We start from the raw sequence: 16,407 nt of genomic DNA, 5'->3' as shown, positions 1-16,407 counted from the left end.
GTATTGTGTTATGTTGTTAAACACATAAAATACAAGAGACCTTGTTTAGACTGCTGGGGTAAAGGGACTTTTCTGTCTCATTCGAGCAGGATAAACAAGGTATTCCATTCTAGATTCGTAGAAGCTTAACCCATCCTTTTGGGCTGTTTGCCCCTACACCTAAGCCTCGGAGTGGGCTTTTTGTGTATGGAATAGGTAGGTATTACGGTCAGCCCCCGCTGATTAGAGGTAGGCTCGTATTCCGGAGGACTGGGGTTCGAGTCTCAGTAAAGTTATTTGGGGTCGAGTGGATTGGAACACATCACATGCGTTCAATCACACTCCCTTTGTCAAGGGTCTAGGTTTACCTTGCCCTTTCTGAGCTGAGCAACTCAAGATGTGTATTTTAAAAGCTTCGTTTCATTTTGTATTATGTTTCTTATTTTGTTTTTGATTTTTTTTTCTTCTTTTTCAAGAGATCTGGCTGGGAATCGACCCTAGTGACTTTGAAGTTGACAACTTACCACAAGAATGGTGTACGCAGATATACAGTTGAATATGACGCTGAACAGGAGTACATTGCTGACGATACTTCCATACGCTTTGTTAATAGAATACAGCACACTGGAACACGGAAGATAAGCATGATGGTAAAAAGAACCGCATGTCCACACATCGACCAAAACAATTTAGATAACATCCACAAACTCGAAAGGTGTATCCAAACTCAGTCGACCGCGTCGATCGACGAGGTGAATCTATGTTGTCGAGGTAATGTACGATTTCAGTCGACGTCAATCGACGGGGTCTCCTATGTGTGGAAATATCTAGGGATAAGGGAATCAATCCCAAACAATGCGAAGTTATTTTTTAGCCGTTTTTATTTCGGGAATGCTTCGACACAGACCCGACGAATCTGATGTAGCACCTGTTTCATTGCTACTCAGATTCGTGGGGTCCGTGTCGTATCGTGCCATGTCCGCCATCAGATCGGCGAGAAGAAACATAATTATGCTTCCCATTTAGGGACTGGGTCAACTTCCCACTGGGCCAACCGTGTACTCTCACCTCTCCGTAAGGACACAATGATGGCGTACACACTGCACAAAGTGTGCCTTCCTATAGCGTCCATCCTTCCCAATGATGTTGTTCTCAACGTTGAAGCAGAGGATCTTGCACTGACGTTTCAGCTCGAGACAGAAGTTCAAGAAGGGAATCGTATTGAAGAACATGATGGGGTACATGAATCCGCAACAAATCTGTGGAAATTAATAATAAAAACAGACTAAAGTTTAATGGAACTCGAGAGAAAGGAAAGGGACAGAACAGAAAGGAATAAAGAAGCGACGAAGAAGAAGAAAGAGAAGACGTAGATACATTGGTATAAGTTACACAGAGGGAACATAATTATGCTTCCCATTTAGGGACTGGGTCAACTTCCCACTGGGCCAACCGTGTACTCTCACCTCTCCGTAAGGACACAATGATGTCGTACACACTGCACAAAGTGTGCCTTCCTATAGCGTCCATCCTTCCCAATGATGTTGTTCTCGACGTTGAAGCAGAGGATCTTGCACTGACGTTTCAGCTCGAGACAGAAGTTCAAGAAGGGAATCGTGTTGAAGAACATGATGGGGTACATGAATCCGCAACAGATCTGTGGAAATTAATAATAAAAACAGACTAAAGTTTAATGGAACTCGAGAGAAAGGGAAAGGGACAGAACAGAAAGGAATAAAGAAGCGACGAAGAAGAAGAAAGAGAAGACGTAGATACATTGGTGTAAGTTAGGACACCATTGTTTAAAAGGTCGTGTCTAAATAAAATTCGTCAAAAAAGGGTATCAATTTGCCGCAGAACATGTTTTTATTTAAGAAGAAAAAGAAGGAGAAGAAGAAGAAGAAGGAGAAGAAAGTTTGATAGCGGGAACTGTAAGACTGTAACCATCGGAGGTCTCATCTCTCCGAAATCAAGAAGACAGGATAGGAGAACGCCAGCCATTTAAAAATCGAACCTTATCAGTTATTCACGACAAAGTTCTCGAGAACGGGAATCGAACCCGCGACCTAGCGTTTACAAGACTGACGCATGACGCGCTACCTGACGGATGACGCGCTACCTGACGCGTGACGCGCTACCCTCCAAGCTAACTAGGCTCTCACTTCTTGTAGCCTCAGACGAGGTTAATCCGTCAAAGCTCACCAGGGTGGCTTCTCTGGAGGTTTTTTTTTATGAAGAGGTTTGACAGAGGGAACCGTAACTGCTATGGTCTTGTCGTCCCGAAATCGAAGAGAGAAGGAAGACAGGATAGGAGAAAGCCAGCCGTTCCGAGAACGAACATTATCCCATCAGGATAAAATCCGCCCGGGGCGGGAATCGAACCCGCGGCCTAGCGCTTGCAAGGCAGACGTTCTACCAACTAATCTAACTAGGCTGGCTTCGGAGGTTCAACCCACCTGATAGAACATATAAGGGATGTAGTTCTCATACTGGTGAAGGTTGAGAGGCCAGTAGGCAGGATAGATGAGGGTGTAGACCTCCCCAATGAGCTGGGACGTGGGTCTCTTGTTGAGAAACAAGTAGACGAATGGGGTGGACGTGTTGGTGATACAGCCCATGACACCTGCAGAAGAAGACAATAGGATAAGGCCAGCCACTCTCTATCAGGTGTACCTGACAGGTACACCTGATCAGGTATACCTGATTGTGTGTGTGCTCATCAGGTGTTAGAGGGTTCGATTGTCGCCTGGGGCGAACTTTGTCCCAAACAGATAAGGTTCGTTCTCGCAATGGCTGGAATTATCCTCTCCTCTTCTTCTCTCTTCGCTTTCGCACAACAATGAGGTTTCGCTTATTGCAGTTCTGTCTTCCTTCTCTCTTCGATTTCGGGACGATAAGACCATAGAAGTTACAGTTCCCTCTGTCAAACCTCTTAAAAAAAAAAAAATCATATTAGGTACTTCCCCACCACCCCCCTGTTACGGTAAACACTGCGGTGTTTGGAAATTATTACTTGAACAGAGAATGGTTGCTAGGGAGAGTAGGTATGTTGTTGTACTACCGGTGGCCAAACCAGTCGTGTATAAATCGTTGCTCACCCAGCATCAAATAGAACACCAGCACATTCTCCGTCAGGCGTTGGGTCTGCGCCAGCTCCGCTTTCTGGCGTTTGGTATAACCGGCCAGTGACTGGGTGGCTTCAAACGATCTATTGGTATCCATGAGGAGGTTCAGGCAGTCCTGGTTACAGCGGAGTTTAACCACCATGAGCACGAAACTGATGAGGATGAGAAAGTAGGAGACGCAACAAAGTACAAAATTAATAGGCATAGTAACATCATTTGGTAAGTTTTGGTGAGTTTGGGTTATTTCTGAGTGAAAAACACCATATTAATATATTTGGGTAAGTTTTAGTAAGTTCGTCGGGTCGTTTCCGACTGAAAAAATACCATAGTAACATCATTGTGTAAGTTTGGGTCATTCCCGAGTTTAAAATACCATAGTAACATTATTGCGTAAGATTTGGGAAGTTCAAAGTAGGAGAAAATGTAGATGAAGTCCGACCGAAGGACGTAGAGATTGATGCCTGTAGAGAAGGGTTCAAATTAGGGAGGCTCAAAGGGTACACACATTTTGCTCGATACGACGTTGCCTGAAATGACCTGCCTCGGTAGCGTAGTGGTCAAGACGCTCGCCTGGTAAACAGGAGGGCGTGGGTTCGATCCCAGCCGAGGCATGGAATTTTATCCTCATTTATTTGAGATTTTGACCACATAATAATGGAGCTCTAAGGGTTAGGTGGTAGAAAACGCCTCCGGCGTTAACCTCGCCTAGTGGTTACCTTCCACTCGAGTCTATTATTATTACACGCAACGTGGATATGTGTAGGACTTAGGACAGTGTAGGCACTCTTGTATCTTGTACCCTGAAGTAACTGTAAAGAGGTTTTACTTTAAGTTGTATTGAATTCGTGAATTGAGGGGGAAATTTTTAGTTAAAAACGTTTTCGGTGCAATAAATAAAAAGATAAGTGACCACTATCAACTTTATCAAGTCGATCTAGTGGTTTAAATCTCAGCTAAGGCCAGCCACTCACTATCAGGTAAACCTGATCAGGTGTCAGTTCTACCTGAATCGAGCCTCGTAAGGATTTTCCGCAGAAACCGATAACCGATTCAATTGATTGATTTCGTAAGGATTCCTTAGGTAGGATCGGTGGGCTTGTGAGGAGATTTGATTTTTAGGCGAAAGGCGAAGTAACTTTGGACGAAGTTCCTCCTTTTCTACTGGATTCTCGTAAGAATTTTCCTCAGACACCGATACGATTGGTTGATTTTTCGTAAGGGATGTGAGGATTCCTTGGATAAAATTGGTCGACTGATGAGGAGATTTGATGGTTTAGCGGACAGCGAAGTACCTAACCGCTAACGTCATCGGACGTAGTTAGCTCTTCCTTTTCTCTGAAATATAATTATTTTCTACCTTGTAAATATCGAATCATGCACGAATTATTTAATTTGAATTTAAACTGTCGGACAAACTTTGTTTTCTGAAATTTGAAGTTTCTAATTTATATGTGGGGTGAACAGAATAAGCGTCCTCAACGGAGCTTTGACCATAGTACCGACCCTCCCAGAAAATCAAGAAATTGAGCTGAGTAGGTATTTTTTCTGTGATGGTCGATGGTCCCGGCAAGGATCAATGGTCTATGGTCGCCGTTATGGCAATTGCGGCCACCTAGGTGAAGCTAGCTAGCTTCTAGCTTTGAGAGTTCGAAAAAAAAAAAGAAGAAAAACTCTGACATCTCCATTAAAAAAGCAACTAAATTTTTCTCTAAAACCCTGGTGATTTTCTTTATTAAGTTACGCTGTATGAGTAGGTACCTACCTGTTTTGACGTAAATATTTCTACTCGAAAGATCACGGAATTAAAGGTTTTAAATTATTCACTTAATTTCGCAGAAAAAATTCTTAAAGTCACTATTAAATCATGAATATTTGAACAAAAGTATTAAATGAAGGGTGAGCTCCGTTTTCCGTGTTTTTTTTTTTTTTTAAAAGTTCGACAATATACTTTTTCAAGAAGTTTGAAAAAATTACGATGGTTAACTTTTTAATTTGTAGGAAGAAAGTTTGATAAGTATGTACCTAGTTCTTAATAAGGTGAAGTAGTTATTATTATAAAAGGGTATTATTAAGTCATTATAAAAGTTTTAAGGGTACCCTACCCTTCGATTTGGGGACGATAAAACCGAGACGGGTAAAAAAAAACTCCCTTATAAAAAAGGCTTCACATTTTCGGAATAATCCGCCCGTCCAGAGTCCAGCGTATTTTCACCTCCGTGAGTTAGTTCGTAAAAAATCCACACCACTGAATCAGCGCTAGAATCGATCAAAATATAAACTAACCCCCTCTTCTCCCTCCTTTCTTAAGTGAAAAGCTGTGACATCTCCTGCCGTGTAAGTAATTTTTTTATCCTATTTCATCTGAAATTAGAAAGCTTTTCCTGTAATTCGAAAGCTCAAACTGTAAAGCTAACGTACTAATAAAAAGGCTGTCGAAATCTACGTTCGACGCCGATTTTCTCTCTGTCTTAAAATCGAGTAGAAAAGATGCAAGTTTGTAGGTTAGCCTAGCCAGCTTTGCTCACTTACAACTTTTGGTACCAATGGTACTTCCTGTATTCTGTTTCACCATATATTATGATGGCTAAGAAAAGCTTTAAATGTTCTATTCTATCCAAGATTGTCTGTAAAATTCTCATATGATAGATGATTTCAATATATCGCTAATTCATAAACACCGTCCCTAGGGCCCCAGAACAAAATCTGGAACGTTGAAAAGTTGCTGTAATGATTGGGGATTTTCTATTTCTTGAAAGTCAGGTGTTGAATTTCTTCCCTTAGGACACCCAGTGTGTGTTCAGCTCTAGATAAGTAGTGGAAAATTAGAAACAGTTCTGACAGTCAATTGAAAGCAGGAAACAGCATAAATAAGGCTACAACCTCTGCTAGACGGAAAAAAAAACTGCAAGCAGGTTGTCCTTTGGCAAAGTTAACCAATAAGTGAATATTTGAAGAATTAGGCACTGCCTTAGAGGGATCTCTAAATCTTGGGTACTTGTGCAGAAGTCACATCCATGGAATATTGCTACCAAAGGAACTGGCACAAACGAGCAGTGACCAGTGTTATTATAGGGTTAGGTAAACGCAAGAAGGAGTTTTCACAATTAGAGCAGTGATTAGTGTTATTATAGGGTTAGGTTAAATACAAAAAGGAGCTTTTCTTTTTCACGGATGTGACTTCTGCATAGTTACCAAATCTTGTCTTGGATAATAAATCTGAGAAGAAGAGGAATGGACCTTACAAATGTAAATTTCCTCAGACATTTTATTGAACATCTTCGGATTCATTTCTAATATGTTGTTGGTTCTGCTTTTGTTTCAGCATCATGGGGAGACGACCTGCAAGATGGTGAGTAATTTGAAAATGCTTGAAGACTGTCCAGGCTTGTTTCCAAACATTATTGGATGTTAGAAAAGCCTACAACTTAGAGAATTAAGCTTAAGTATATGACAGTACCGAAGTAGGAGAAAATGTAGATGAAGTCCGACCGAAGGACGTAGAGATTGATGCCTGTAGAGAAGGGTTCAAATTAGGGAGGCTCAAAGGTTACACACATTTTGCTCGATACGACGTTGCCTGAAATGACCTGCCTCGGTAGCATAGTGGTCAAGACGCTCGCCTGGTAAACAGGAGGGCGTGGGTTTGATTCTAGCCGAGGTATGGGATTTTATCCTTCTTTATCTGAAAATTTGACCACATAATAATGGAGCTCTAAGGGTTAGGTGGTAGAAAACGCCTCCGGCGTTAACCTCGCCTAGTGGTTACCTTCCAAAAAAAACATGTAAAGAAAAACACACATCACACTTACCGTTAAGCACTATCATGGACCAGTACAGGAATCGGAACACGAACTTGTAAATGACGTAGAAACTGTTCGTCTTCAGCAATTCGTTGTGAGCCATGCCTTTTCCACAAGTTTGGCCATGCCTCGGGATGAACTAGCGGGATTCCGGAGCGAAGCGACGGAATTCAGCTAGTAGTATTTTTATGGGCAAACAAACTCTGGTTGGATGTTGAGATATAATAAAGCTTATTATATTGAAGAAGAACAAAAAATGGTCTCTTTGGGTATCTAAAAAATTCTTACATGGTTTAAATATGTTATTTTCCTCAGAAAAAAAAAAAAATAACTTAAATAATAACAACCCTCTTTTTGATTATTTCATTAGGTTGTGATGTGTACATGATGAGCCTTCATGAATGATACAAAATTCTTGATAGGGATTGCCGTCTGAAACAAACATGAAGCAACATCATTCTTCTGATACCACACAACCTAATGCATAATGCTAAAACAAAAGAGAACTTAGGTAAAGGTCAATTAGAAATTAACTTGAAGTTCAAGGTTATAAGTCAATGTTGAAATGATATCTTGCATTTTATTAAACATTGGACAGTACCTACTGTAAAAAAGAAATAGGGAATGAAAAGAGTGGAAAAGTGTACCAATTTACAATTTATTGTCTATATTTGTTTTTATTGTCAATTTTTAATCAAACTCTCTTTCCACAGGCTCCAGACAGGTATGCGTGGTGCCTATGGTAAGCCACAGGGTACAGTGGCCCGTGTCAACATTGGCCAGCCAATCATGTCTGTCCGTTCATCCGACAAATTCAAGCCCGCTGTTATTGAGGCTCTGCGTCGTGCCAAGTTCAAGTTCCCTGGCCGTCAGAAGATCTACGTGAGCAAGAAGTGGGGCTTCACCAAGTATGACCGTGAGGAGTACGAGACCCTCCGTGACCAGAACAGGTATGTAGTTTTCTTTCTCTTTAGGTGGTCAAGGGATAACAGCAGAAATTCAATATACATTAGAACCTCAATAATATCAACTCCAAAATCAGTATTTTTCCCTATCTTTCAAGGAAGTCCTACTTTATCAGAGGAAGAGATCATTGAAAGTTCAAATAATGAGACTAATGACGAAGAAAACAATACCGAAGACGTGTTTTTTGTTTGATTCTTGGTTTGTTTTATTTAATTTCAAAATAAAAAGGTATTTCTTCCCTATTTTGTTCTTTTGTTTGTACCACTAAATTTGGTCGTATTTCCATTGTTTTATACGGAATTTCCATTATTTCAACAGAACCTTGATCAAAAGTCACTATTAAATCATGAATATTTGAACAAAAGTATTAAATGAAGGGTGAGCTCCGTTTTCCGTGTTTTTTTTTTTTTTTAAAAGTTCGACAATATACTTTTTCAAGAAGTTTGAAAAAATTACGATGGTTAACTTTTTAATTTGTAGGAAGAAAGTTTGATAAGTATGTACCTAGTTCTTAATAAGGTGAAGTAGTTATTATTATAAAAGGGTATTATTAAGTCATTATAAAAGTTTTAAGGGTACCCTACCCTTCGATTTGGGGACGATAAAACCGAGACGGGTAAAAAAAAACTCCCTTATAAAAAAGGCTTCACATTTTCGGAATAATCCGCCCGTCCAGAGTCCAGCGTATTTTCACCTCCGTGAGTTAGTTCGTAAAAAATCCACACCACTGAATCAGCGCTAGAATCGATCAAAATATAAACTAACCCCCTCTTCTCCCTCCTTTCTTAAGTGAAAAGCTGTGACATCTCCTGCCGTGTAAGTAATTTTTTTATCCTATTTCATCTGAAATTAGAAAGCTTTTCCTGTAATTCGAAAGCTCAAACTGTAAAGCTAACGTACTAATAAAAAGGCTGTCGAAATCTACGTTCGACGCCGATTTTCTCTCTGTCTTAAAATCGAGTAGAAAAGATGCAAGTTTGTAGGTTAGCCTAGCCAGCTTTGCTCACTTACAACTTTTGGTACCAATGGTACTTCCTGTATCCTGTTTCACCATATATTATGATGGCTAAGAAAAGCTTTAAATGTCTAAGATCTATCTAAGATTGTCTGTAAAGTTCTCATATGATGGATGATTTCAATATATCGCTAATTCATAAACACCGTCCCTAGGGCCCTAGGAGAAAATCTGGAACGTTGAAAAATTGCTAAATACAAAAAGGAGCTTTTCTTTTCCACGGATGTGACTTCTGCATAGTTCCCAAATCTTGGATAATAAATCTGAGAAGAAGAGGAATGGACCTTACAAATGTAAATTTCCTAAGACATTTTATTGAAAATCCTCCCATTCATTTCTAATATGTTGTTGGTTCTGCTTTTGTTTCAGCATCATGGGGAGACGACCTGCAAGATGGTGAGTAATCTGAAAATGCTTGAAGACTGTCCAGGCTTGCCTCCAAACAGTATTGGATGTTAAAAAGCATACAACTTATAGAATGAAGCTTAAGTATATGATAGTACCGAAAGAAAGACTAGAAAAGGATCTTAGGAAGTAGGATTTTGGCTTGTTTTATTCTTTTGAGAGTTGGGGGGACACTTTAAGGTTTCAAGGCCTAAATGTAGATTGTGACCGTTCAGCGTAAAGATGAGCAACGTAAGTTTCGTATTCAACTTCAACGGATGCGATTTCGGCTCACCGAAGTGGAAGTTCTCGAACACGAAACGAACGATGCACTTGATGAAACCGATCATGTTTCAATCGCGAAAACCGCAAATCCGATGAGTGAACTGATTTTTTGCGGAGGCTGCAAACCGAGAAATCGAGCCTCGTAAGGATTTTCCGCAGAAACCGATAACCGATTCAATTGATTGATTTCGTAAGGATTCCTTAGGTAGGATCGGTGGGCTTGTGAGGAGATTTGATTTTTAGGCGAAAGGCGAAGTAACTTTGGACGAAGTTCCTCCTTTTCTACTGGATTCTCGTAAGAATTTTCCTCAGACACCGATACGATTGGTTGATTTTTCGTAAGGGATGTGAGGATTCCTTGGATAAAATTGGTCGACTGATGAGGAGATTTGATGGTTTAGCGGACAGCGAAGTACCTAACCGCTAACGTCATCGGACGTAGTTAGCTCTTCCTTTTCTCTGAAATATAATTATTTTCTACCTTGTAAATATCGAATCATGCACGAATTATTTAATTTGAATTTAAACTGTCGGACAAACTTTGTTTTCTGAAATTTGAAGTTTCTAATTTATATGTGGGGTGAACAGAATAAGCGTCCTCAACGGAGCTTTGACCATAGTACCGACCCTCCCAGAAAATCAAGAAATTGAGCTGAGTAGGTATTTTTTCTGTGATGGTCGATGGTCCCGGCAAGGATCAATGGTCTATGGTCGCCGTTATGGCAATTGCGGCCACCTAGGTGAAGCTAGCTAGCTTCTAGCTTTGAGAGTTCGAAAAAAAAAAAGAAGAAAAACTCTGACATCTCCATTAAAAAAGCAACTAAATTTTTCTCTAAAACCCTGGTGATTTTCTTTATTAAGTTACGCTGTATGAGTAGGTACCTACCTGTTTTGACGTAAATATTTCTACTCGAAAGATCACGGAATTAAAGGTTTTAAATTATTCACTTAATTTCGCAGAAAAAATTCTTAAAGTCACTATTAAATCATGAATATTTGAACAAAAGTATTAAATGAAGGGTGAGCTCCGTTTTCCGTGTTTTTTTTTTTTTTTAAAAGTTCGACAATATACTTTTTCAAGAAGTTTGAAAAAATTACGATGGTTAACTTTTTAATTTGTAGGAAGAAAGTTTGATAAGTATGTACCTAGTTCTTAATAAGGTGAAGTAGTTATTATTATAAAAGGGTATTATTAAGTCATTATAAAAGTTTTAAGGGTACCCTACCCTTCGATTTGGGGACGATAAAACCGAGACGGGTAAAAAAAAACTCCCTTATAAAAAAGGCTTCACATTTTCGGAATAATCCGCCCGTCCAGAGTCCAGCGTATTTTCACCTCCGTGAGTTAGTTCGTAAAAAATCCACACCACTGAATCAGCGCTAGGATCGATCAAAATATAAACAAACCCCCTCTTCTCCCTCCTTTCTTAAGTGAAAAGCTGTGACATCTCCTGCCGTGTAAGTAAATTGAAAATGTGTTTTTTGTTTGTTTCTTAGTTTGTTTTATTCAATTTCAAAATAAAAGGGTATTTCTTCCCTATTTCGTTCTTTTGTACCACTAAATTTGGCCCTATTTTCATAGTTTTATACAGAATTTCGATTATTTCAACTTTTATACAGAACCTTGATAATATCAACTACCTTCGGTCCTAATTAGTTGACATAATCAAGGTTCTACTGTAATGTTTTTCTTTTCTTTTCTTTTTTCAGGGGATGGTTGGTTGAGTCAATAACTAATTCGTAAAGGTTGTGTTTTAATTTGAGTTTCAATTTATTTGTGATAGGTGGTCCAATGCTAGTAGCATTTCTAATTTCCCAACTAACTTTTTTCCCTCTTACTTTCAGATTCGAGCTGGATGGATGCAATGTGAAGTATCGTGCTGAACACGGACCTCTGGCCGCATGGAAGAAGGTGCAGGAGGAGTTGGCTGGAGTTTAAGCTGAGCATACAGGCGGGGAGCGTGTTGCACCACACGTAAAATCAGAGTGCCAGATATGATAGCACAGTACTCTCTCTTCCCTTGAAGTGTGGGGAAGATTATGCTTTTCCCCAGACTTGCATAATTCTTCCCCTGTATTAGGAGACAATTTCTCTGTTTTTGTAAGATTGTTTTCTGATTTTCAAAAATCCTCTGAAAAACTATTTCGTGGCTTAAAGGCATATTAATTTCATTCCACATGCCTTATTTATACTCTTGGCTAAGACCTAAAAGTCTTGCTTTACCTGGCTAGATAGACCACATTTGTTTCCCCTTCTTCTTTTTGGCTGTCTTTTTTTTTTCTTCAAGTGAAGAGAGAGTAATGTGCTTTTTGTTATTGTTGTTCCCCCTGTCATCTTATGGACATCTTTTTATTATGTGAAAATATAAGTTTGTATTAAGAAAAGGAAAAGCTATGTTCTTTTATATTTTATTCGTATTTAGGTGTTTTATGGAGAATATCTGACTAGGGGACCTTGAAGAGGGAGTAGTCCAGCTTAGTCTGGTTGGGGGACAACAAAATAGCAAAGGTTGTGTGTGAACTGTGTGAAAGGCATGCACTCGGAAAGATTCTTAGCCAAATTCAAGTGAAAGTTCAAAAGTGATCACCCTAGGGCTGAGAGGCTGAAAAACACCGACCCTGTCTGAACATGAAAAGAGGCAAAGAACCAGAACATGGAGGGGACTTTGAAATCGAGGACAGAATAGGAGAAAGCCAGTCGAGAGTTCTCAGAAACAAACCTAACCTGTTTAGGATAAAGTTCGCCCAGGAGCAGGGAATCGAATCCGCGACCTAGAGCTTACAAGGTACTAGCTGGGCGGACGCGGTTCCAATCTACATACCATGTTGGTCAGATTTTTTTTTTTAGAAAATGCCATCTTTTGTCCAACATACTATTCGAATCATTGACAAGGTCATTCAAGGAGGTCAGAGAGCAATGGAGTGGTAGAATCGGTGAAAAGTGGTGCTGAAAAGAAAAAGTGCATCGTCCAAACTGGGCTTTTTCTGCTAGCGAACAGTCGAACACATAAAGCGGGAAATTTTGAAATTTCAAATTATGATTTTGATTGATTTGCGTTTTGGTTTGCTTTCTTCCATCATTTGTAGTTGTCCCCCTACAACTATCTGAAAACGGCTACTTTCCCTGTCGTGTATAATATCTCTAGTAGCGCGGTCAAACTTTCTTGACTTGGTTTCAGACTATGATCTTGAGTGGTAAGTTCTAACAACAACTTCTCTGTTTGCTTTTTCAGTTACCGTTATTGTAAAAACAAGCCATACCCAAAATCCCGTTTCTGTCGGGGTGTGCCAGATCCCAAGATCAGAATCTTCGATCTGGGCAAGAAGAAGGCCAAAGTAGAGGACTTCCCATTGTGTGTCCATTTGGTAAGTTGTGTGCTGGGAGCTGGTGAAATGATCCTTAATTTGGGCAAACTTGTAAAGATGATCTGAACTGTAGAGGTCAACATAGAGGCATGGTTGGTCCAGTGAAAATTACCAGAAATATATTCACTTGATTGCAATATTTTAATGGTTAATGAGTCACTTTTCAAGTCTCTGGTGTTGAGTGATGACTTAATGAAGAACAATTGTTTCTTGTCTGTGGAAAGGAACAATCTTTTTGTAAAATGGTCATTTTATAGTAGAGCCAAAGAATCTAATGTATAGCAGTTTTTTCATGGGACCAAACTTTGAATGTTAAGGTGAAAAAACTGATTTACTGAAATCTTTTACTATTGATTAATTATTTTCTCTTTTAATCAACTTGGACATTTTTCCTTCACAGGTTTCTGATGAGTACGAGCAGCTGTCCTCTGAGGCTCTTGAAGCTGGCCGTATTTGCTGTAACAAATATCTGGTCAAGAACTGCGGTAAAGATCAGTTCCACATTCGTATGAGACTTCACCCGTTCCATGTGATCCGCATCAACAAAATGTTGTCATGTGCTGGAGCTGATAGGTAGGTTATTTAGTTTAGGGGTTTAAATGGAAACAAAGGTGAAACTTCTGATTTATTTACTTCTTTAACAGGATAGTATGGATTCAGATTTTATCTAAAAAAAAAGAAATCTATGTTCTCACCATTTTGTTAATTCGACCTCAATAATCTTATATTATAAGAACGAGATCCATTCACTCATTCACATTTCACATTTCATAGTTCACACACTGATCGCTCTATCTCTAGAACCACAACACCTAGAAAGCTGAAATTTGGTAGGAATATTCCTTTTATGGTCTAGGTGTGCAATAAGAAAGGATTTTGCGAAAATCTAAACCGATCCTGAGATATGATCAATTTCTGATCGCTAAAATCACCATAAGAAATACACAGAGTGCAAAGACTGCGGGAGAGAAAACTTTTCCTCGCTCCCCTAATATTTGAGTTTCGTTTATGTTTTTAGTTTGACAAGTTCGGCCATGCCTTTTCCACAAGTTTGGCCATGCCTCAAGTTCGGCCATGCCTTTTCCACAAGTTTGGCCATGCCTCAAGTTCGGCCATGCCTTTTCCACAAGTTTGGCCATGCCTCAAGTTCGGCCATGCCTTTTCCACAAGTTTGGCCATGCCTCGGGATGAACTAGCGGGATTCCGGAGCGAAGCGACGGAATTCAGCTAGTATAAAATATAAAAACATAGTACAATGGTACCTAGAATATAAAAAAGAAAAATATATATTACCTAAGTAACTACTTAAGAAATGGTACCTAGAATATAAAAAAGAAAAATATGTATATATTAACTAAGTAACTACTTAAGAATAGAGGAAGAAGTGTGATGTGTACATGATGAGCCTTCATGAATGATACAAAATTCTTGATAGGGATTGCCGTCTGAAACAAACATGAAGCAACATCATTCTTCTGATACCACACAACCTAATGCATAATGCTAAAACAAGAGAGAACTTAGGTAGAGGTCAATTAGAAATGTTGAAATGATATCTTGCATTTTATTAAACATTGGACAGCACCTACCTACTGTGAAAAAGAAATAGGGAATGAAAACAGTAGAAAAGTGTACCAATTCACAATTTATTGTCTGTATTTGTTTTTATTGTCAATTTTTACTCAAACTCTTTCTTCGACTCTCTTTCCACAGGCTCCAGACAGGTATGCGTGGTGCCTACGGTAAGCCACAGGGTACCGTGGCCCGTGTCAACATTGGTCAGCCAATCATGTCTGTCCGTTCATCCGACAAATTCAAGCCTGCTGTTATTGAGGCTCTGCGTCGTGCCAAGTTCAAGTTCCCTGGCCGTCAGAAGATCTACGTGAGCAAGAAGTGGGGCTTCACCAAGTACGACCGTGAGGAGTACGAGACCCTCCGTGACCAGAACCGGTATGTAGTTTTCTTTCTCTTTAGGTGGTCAAGGGATAACAGCAGAAATTTGATATACAGTAGAACCTCAATTATGTCAACCTGTATTATATCAACTCCAAAAATTGGTATTTTTCCCTATCTTTCAAGGAATTCCTACTTTATCAGAGGACAAGATCATTGAAAGTGTTCAAATAATGAGACGAATAACAAAGAAAACAATATTGAAATCTTTTTGTTATGTACCTACCTAAAATACAATTACATTTTTCGTTTCTTTTTCAAGTACTTGTAGGTACCTCCTACTCTGTATTGTTTTGTACAAAGCTTATGGTACCTGAGATCAGTCAATGTGATTTCTCAATATTTAGCCTTAAGATACCATGTTTTACTTACAGTATATTACACGATGCGCATTTCGATCATTGGATCATCAGGTGGGTAGGTATGTCAATATTTCGATTGTCAATTTTTAATCAAACTCTCTTTCCACAGGCTCCAGACAGGTATGCGTGGTGCCTATGGTAAGCCACAGGGTACAGTGGCCCGTGTCAACATTGGCCAGCCAATCATGTCTGTCCGTTCATCCGACAAATTCAAGCCCGCTGTTATTGAGGCTCTGCGTCGTGCCAAGTTCAAGTTCCCTGGCCGTCAGAAGATCTATGTGAGCAAGAAGTGGGGCTTCACCAAGTATGACCGTGAGGAGTACGAGACCCTCCGTGACCAGAACAGGTATGTAGTTTTCTTTCTCTTTAGGTGGTCAAGGGATAACAGCAGAAATTCAATATACATTAGAACCTCAATAATATCAACTCCAAAATCAGTATTTTTCCCTATCTTTCAAGGAAGTCCTACTTTATCAGAGGAAGAGATCATTGAAAGTGTTCAAATAATGAGACAAATAACAAAGAAAACAATATTGAAGATGTGTTTTTTGTTTGTTTCTTAGTTTGTTTTATTCAATTTCAAAATAAAAGGGTATTTCTTCCCTATTTCGTTCTTTTGTAGCACTAAATTTGACCCTATTTTCATTGTATTATACAGAATTTCGATTATTTCACCTTTTATACAGAACCTTGATAATATCAACTACCTTCGGTCCTAATTAGTTGACATAATCAAGGTTCTACTGTAATGTTTTTTTTTTTTTTTTTTTTTTTTTTTTTTTTTAGGGGGGTGGTTGGTTGAGTCAATCTAACGTATTTGTAAAGGTTGTGTTTTAATTTGGGAGTTTCAATTTATTTGTGACTAGGGTGGTCCGATGCTTAGTGGTCATTTCTAATTTCTCAAACTAACTTTTTTCCCTCGTTTACTTTCAGTATTCGATGGGCTGGATGGATGTCAATGTGAAGTTTTACCGTGCCAGTAACAACGGACCTCTGCTGCATGGAAGAAGGTGCAGGAGGATTGCTGGAGTTTAGCTGAGCATTGATGAGACGGGGAGCGGTTTTTGCTACACATAAATATCAGTTTTTTTTTCTGAGTGCTTGTGTATGATGATTAGCACAGTACTCTCTCTTCCCTTTGAAGTGATGGGGAAGGATTATGCTCTTCCCAG

The 16,407-nt window shown here is 39.3% G+C and overlaps 1 protein-coding gene across 6 annotated transcripts in view; it reads left to right on the top strand.

Moving 5' to 3' along the window:
- Positions 1–5,388: 5,388 nt before the first annotated feature.
- Positions 5,389–16,407, top strand: part of LOC103508448 (60S ribosomal protein L10) — a 14,600-nt gene continuing 3,581 nt past the window's right edge. Inside the window, exons 1-5 of one of the 6 annotated variants that reach the window (XM_008472993.3) lie at positions 5,389–5,438; positions 9,255–9,281; positions 12,788–12,920; positions 13,321–13,493; positions 15,345–15,581. In XM_008472993.3, the coding sequence (XP_008471215.1) occupies positions 9,259–9,281; positions 12,788–12,920; positions 13,321–13,493; positions 15,345–15,581 (566 nt within the window). In that variant the 5' untranslated portion in view covers positions 5,389–5,438; positions 9,255–9,258. Of the gene's footprint in view, positions 5,439–5,576; positions 5,606–6,426; positions 6,454–8,590; positions 8,687–9,254; positions 9,282–12,787; positions 12,921–13,320; positions 13,494–14,633; positions 14,871–15,344; positions 15,582–16,407 lie in introns of those variants that run through there. The other 5 variants (XM_008472994.3, XM_026823058.1, XM_026823059.1 and 2 more) reach the window with 5 other exon arrangements.

The sequence above is a fragment of the Diaphorina citri genome, unplaced genomic scaffold (assembly GCF_000475195.1).
Source record: "Diaphorina citri unplaced genomic scaffold, Diaci psyllid genome assembly version 1.1 scaffold400, whole genome shotgun sequence".
Classification (NCBI taxonomy): domain Eukaryota; kingdom Metazoa; phylum Arthropoda; class Insecta; order Hemiptera; family Psyllidae; genus Diaphorina; species Diaphorina citri.
Note: the sequence above shows the minus strand (reverse complement) of the source record. Positions and strands in the feature narration are given on the sequence as shown.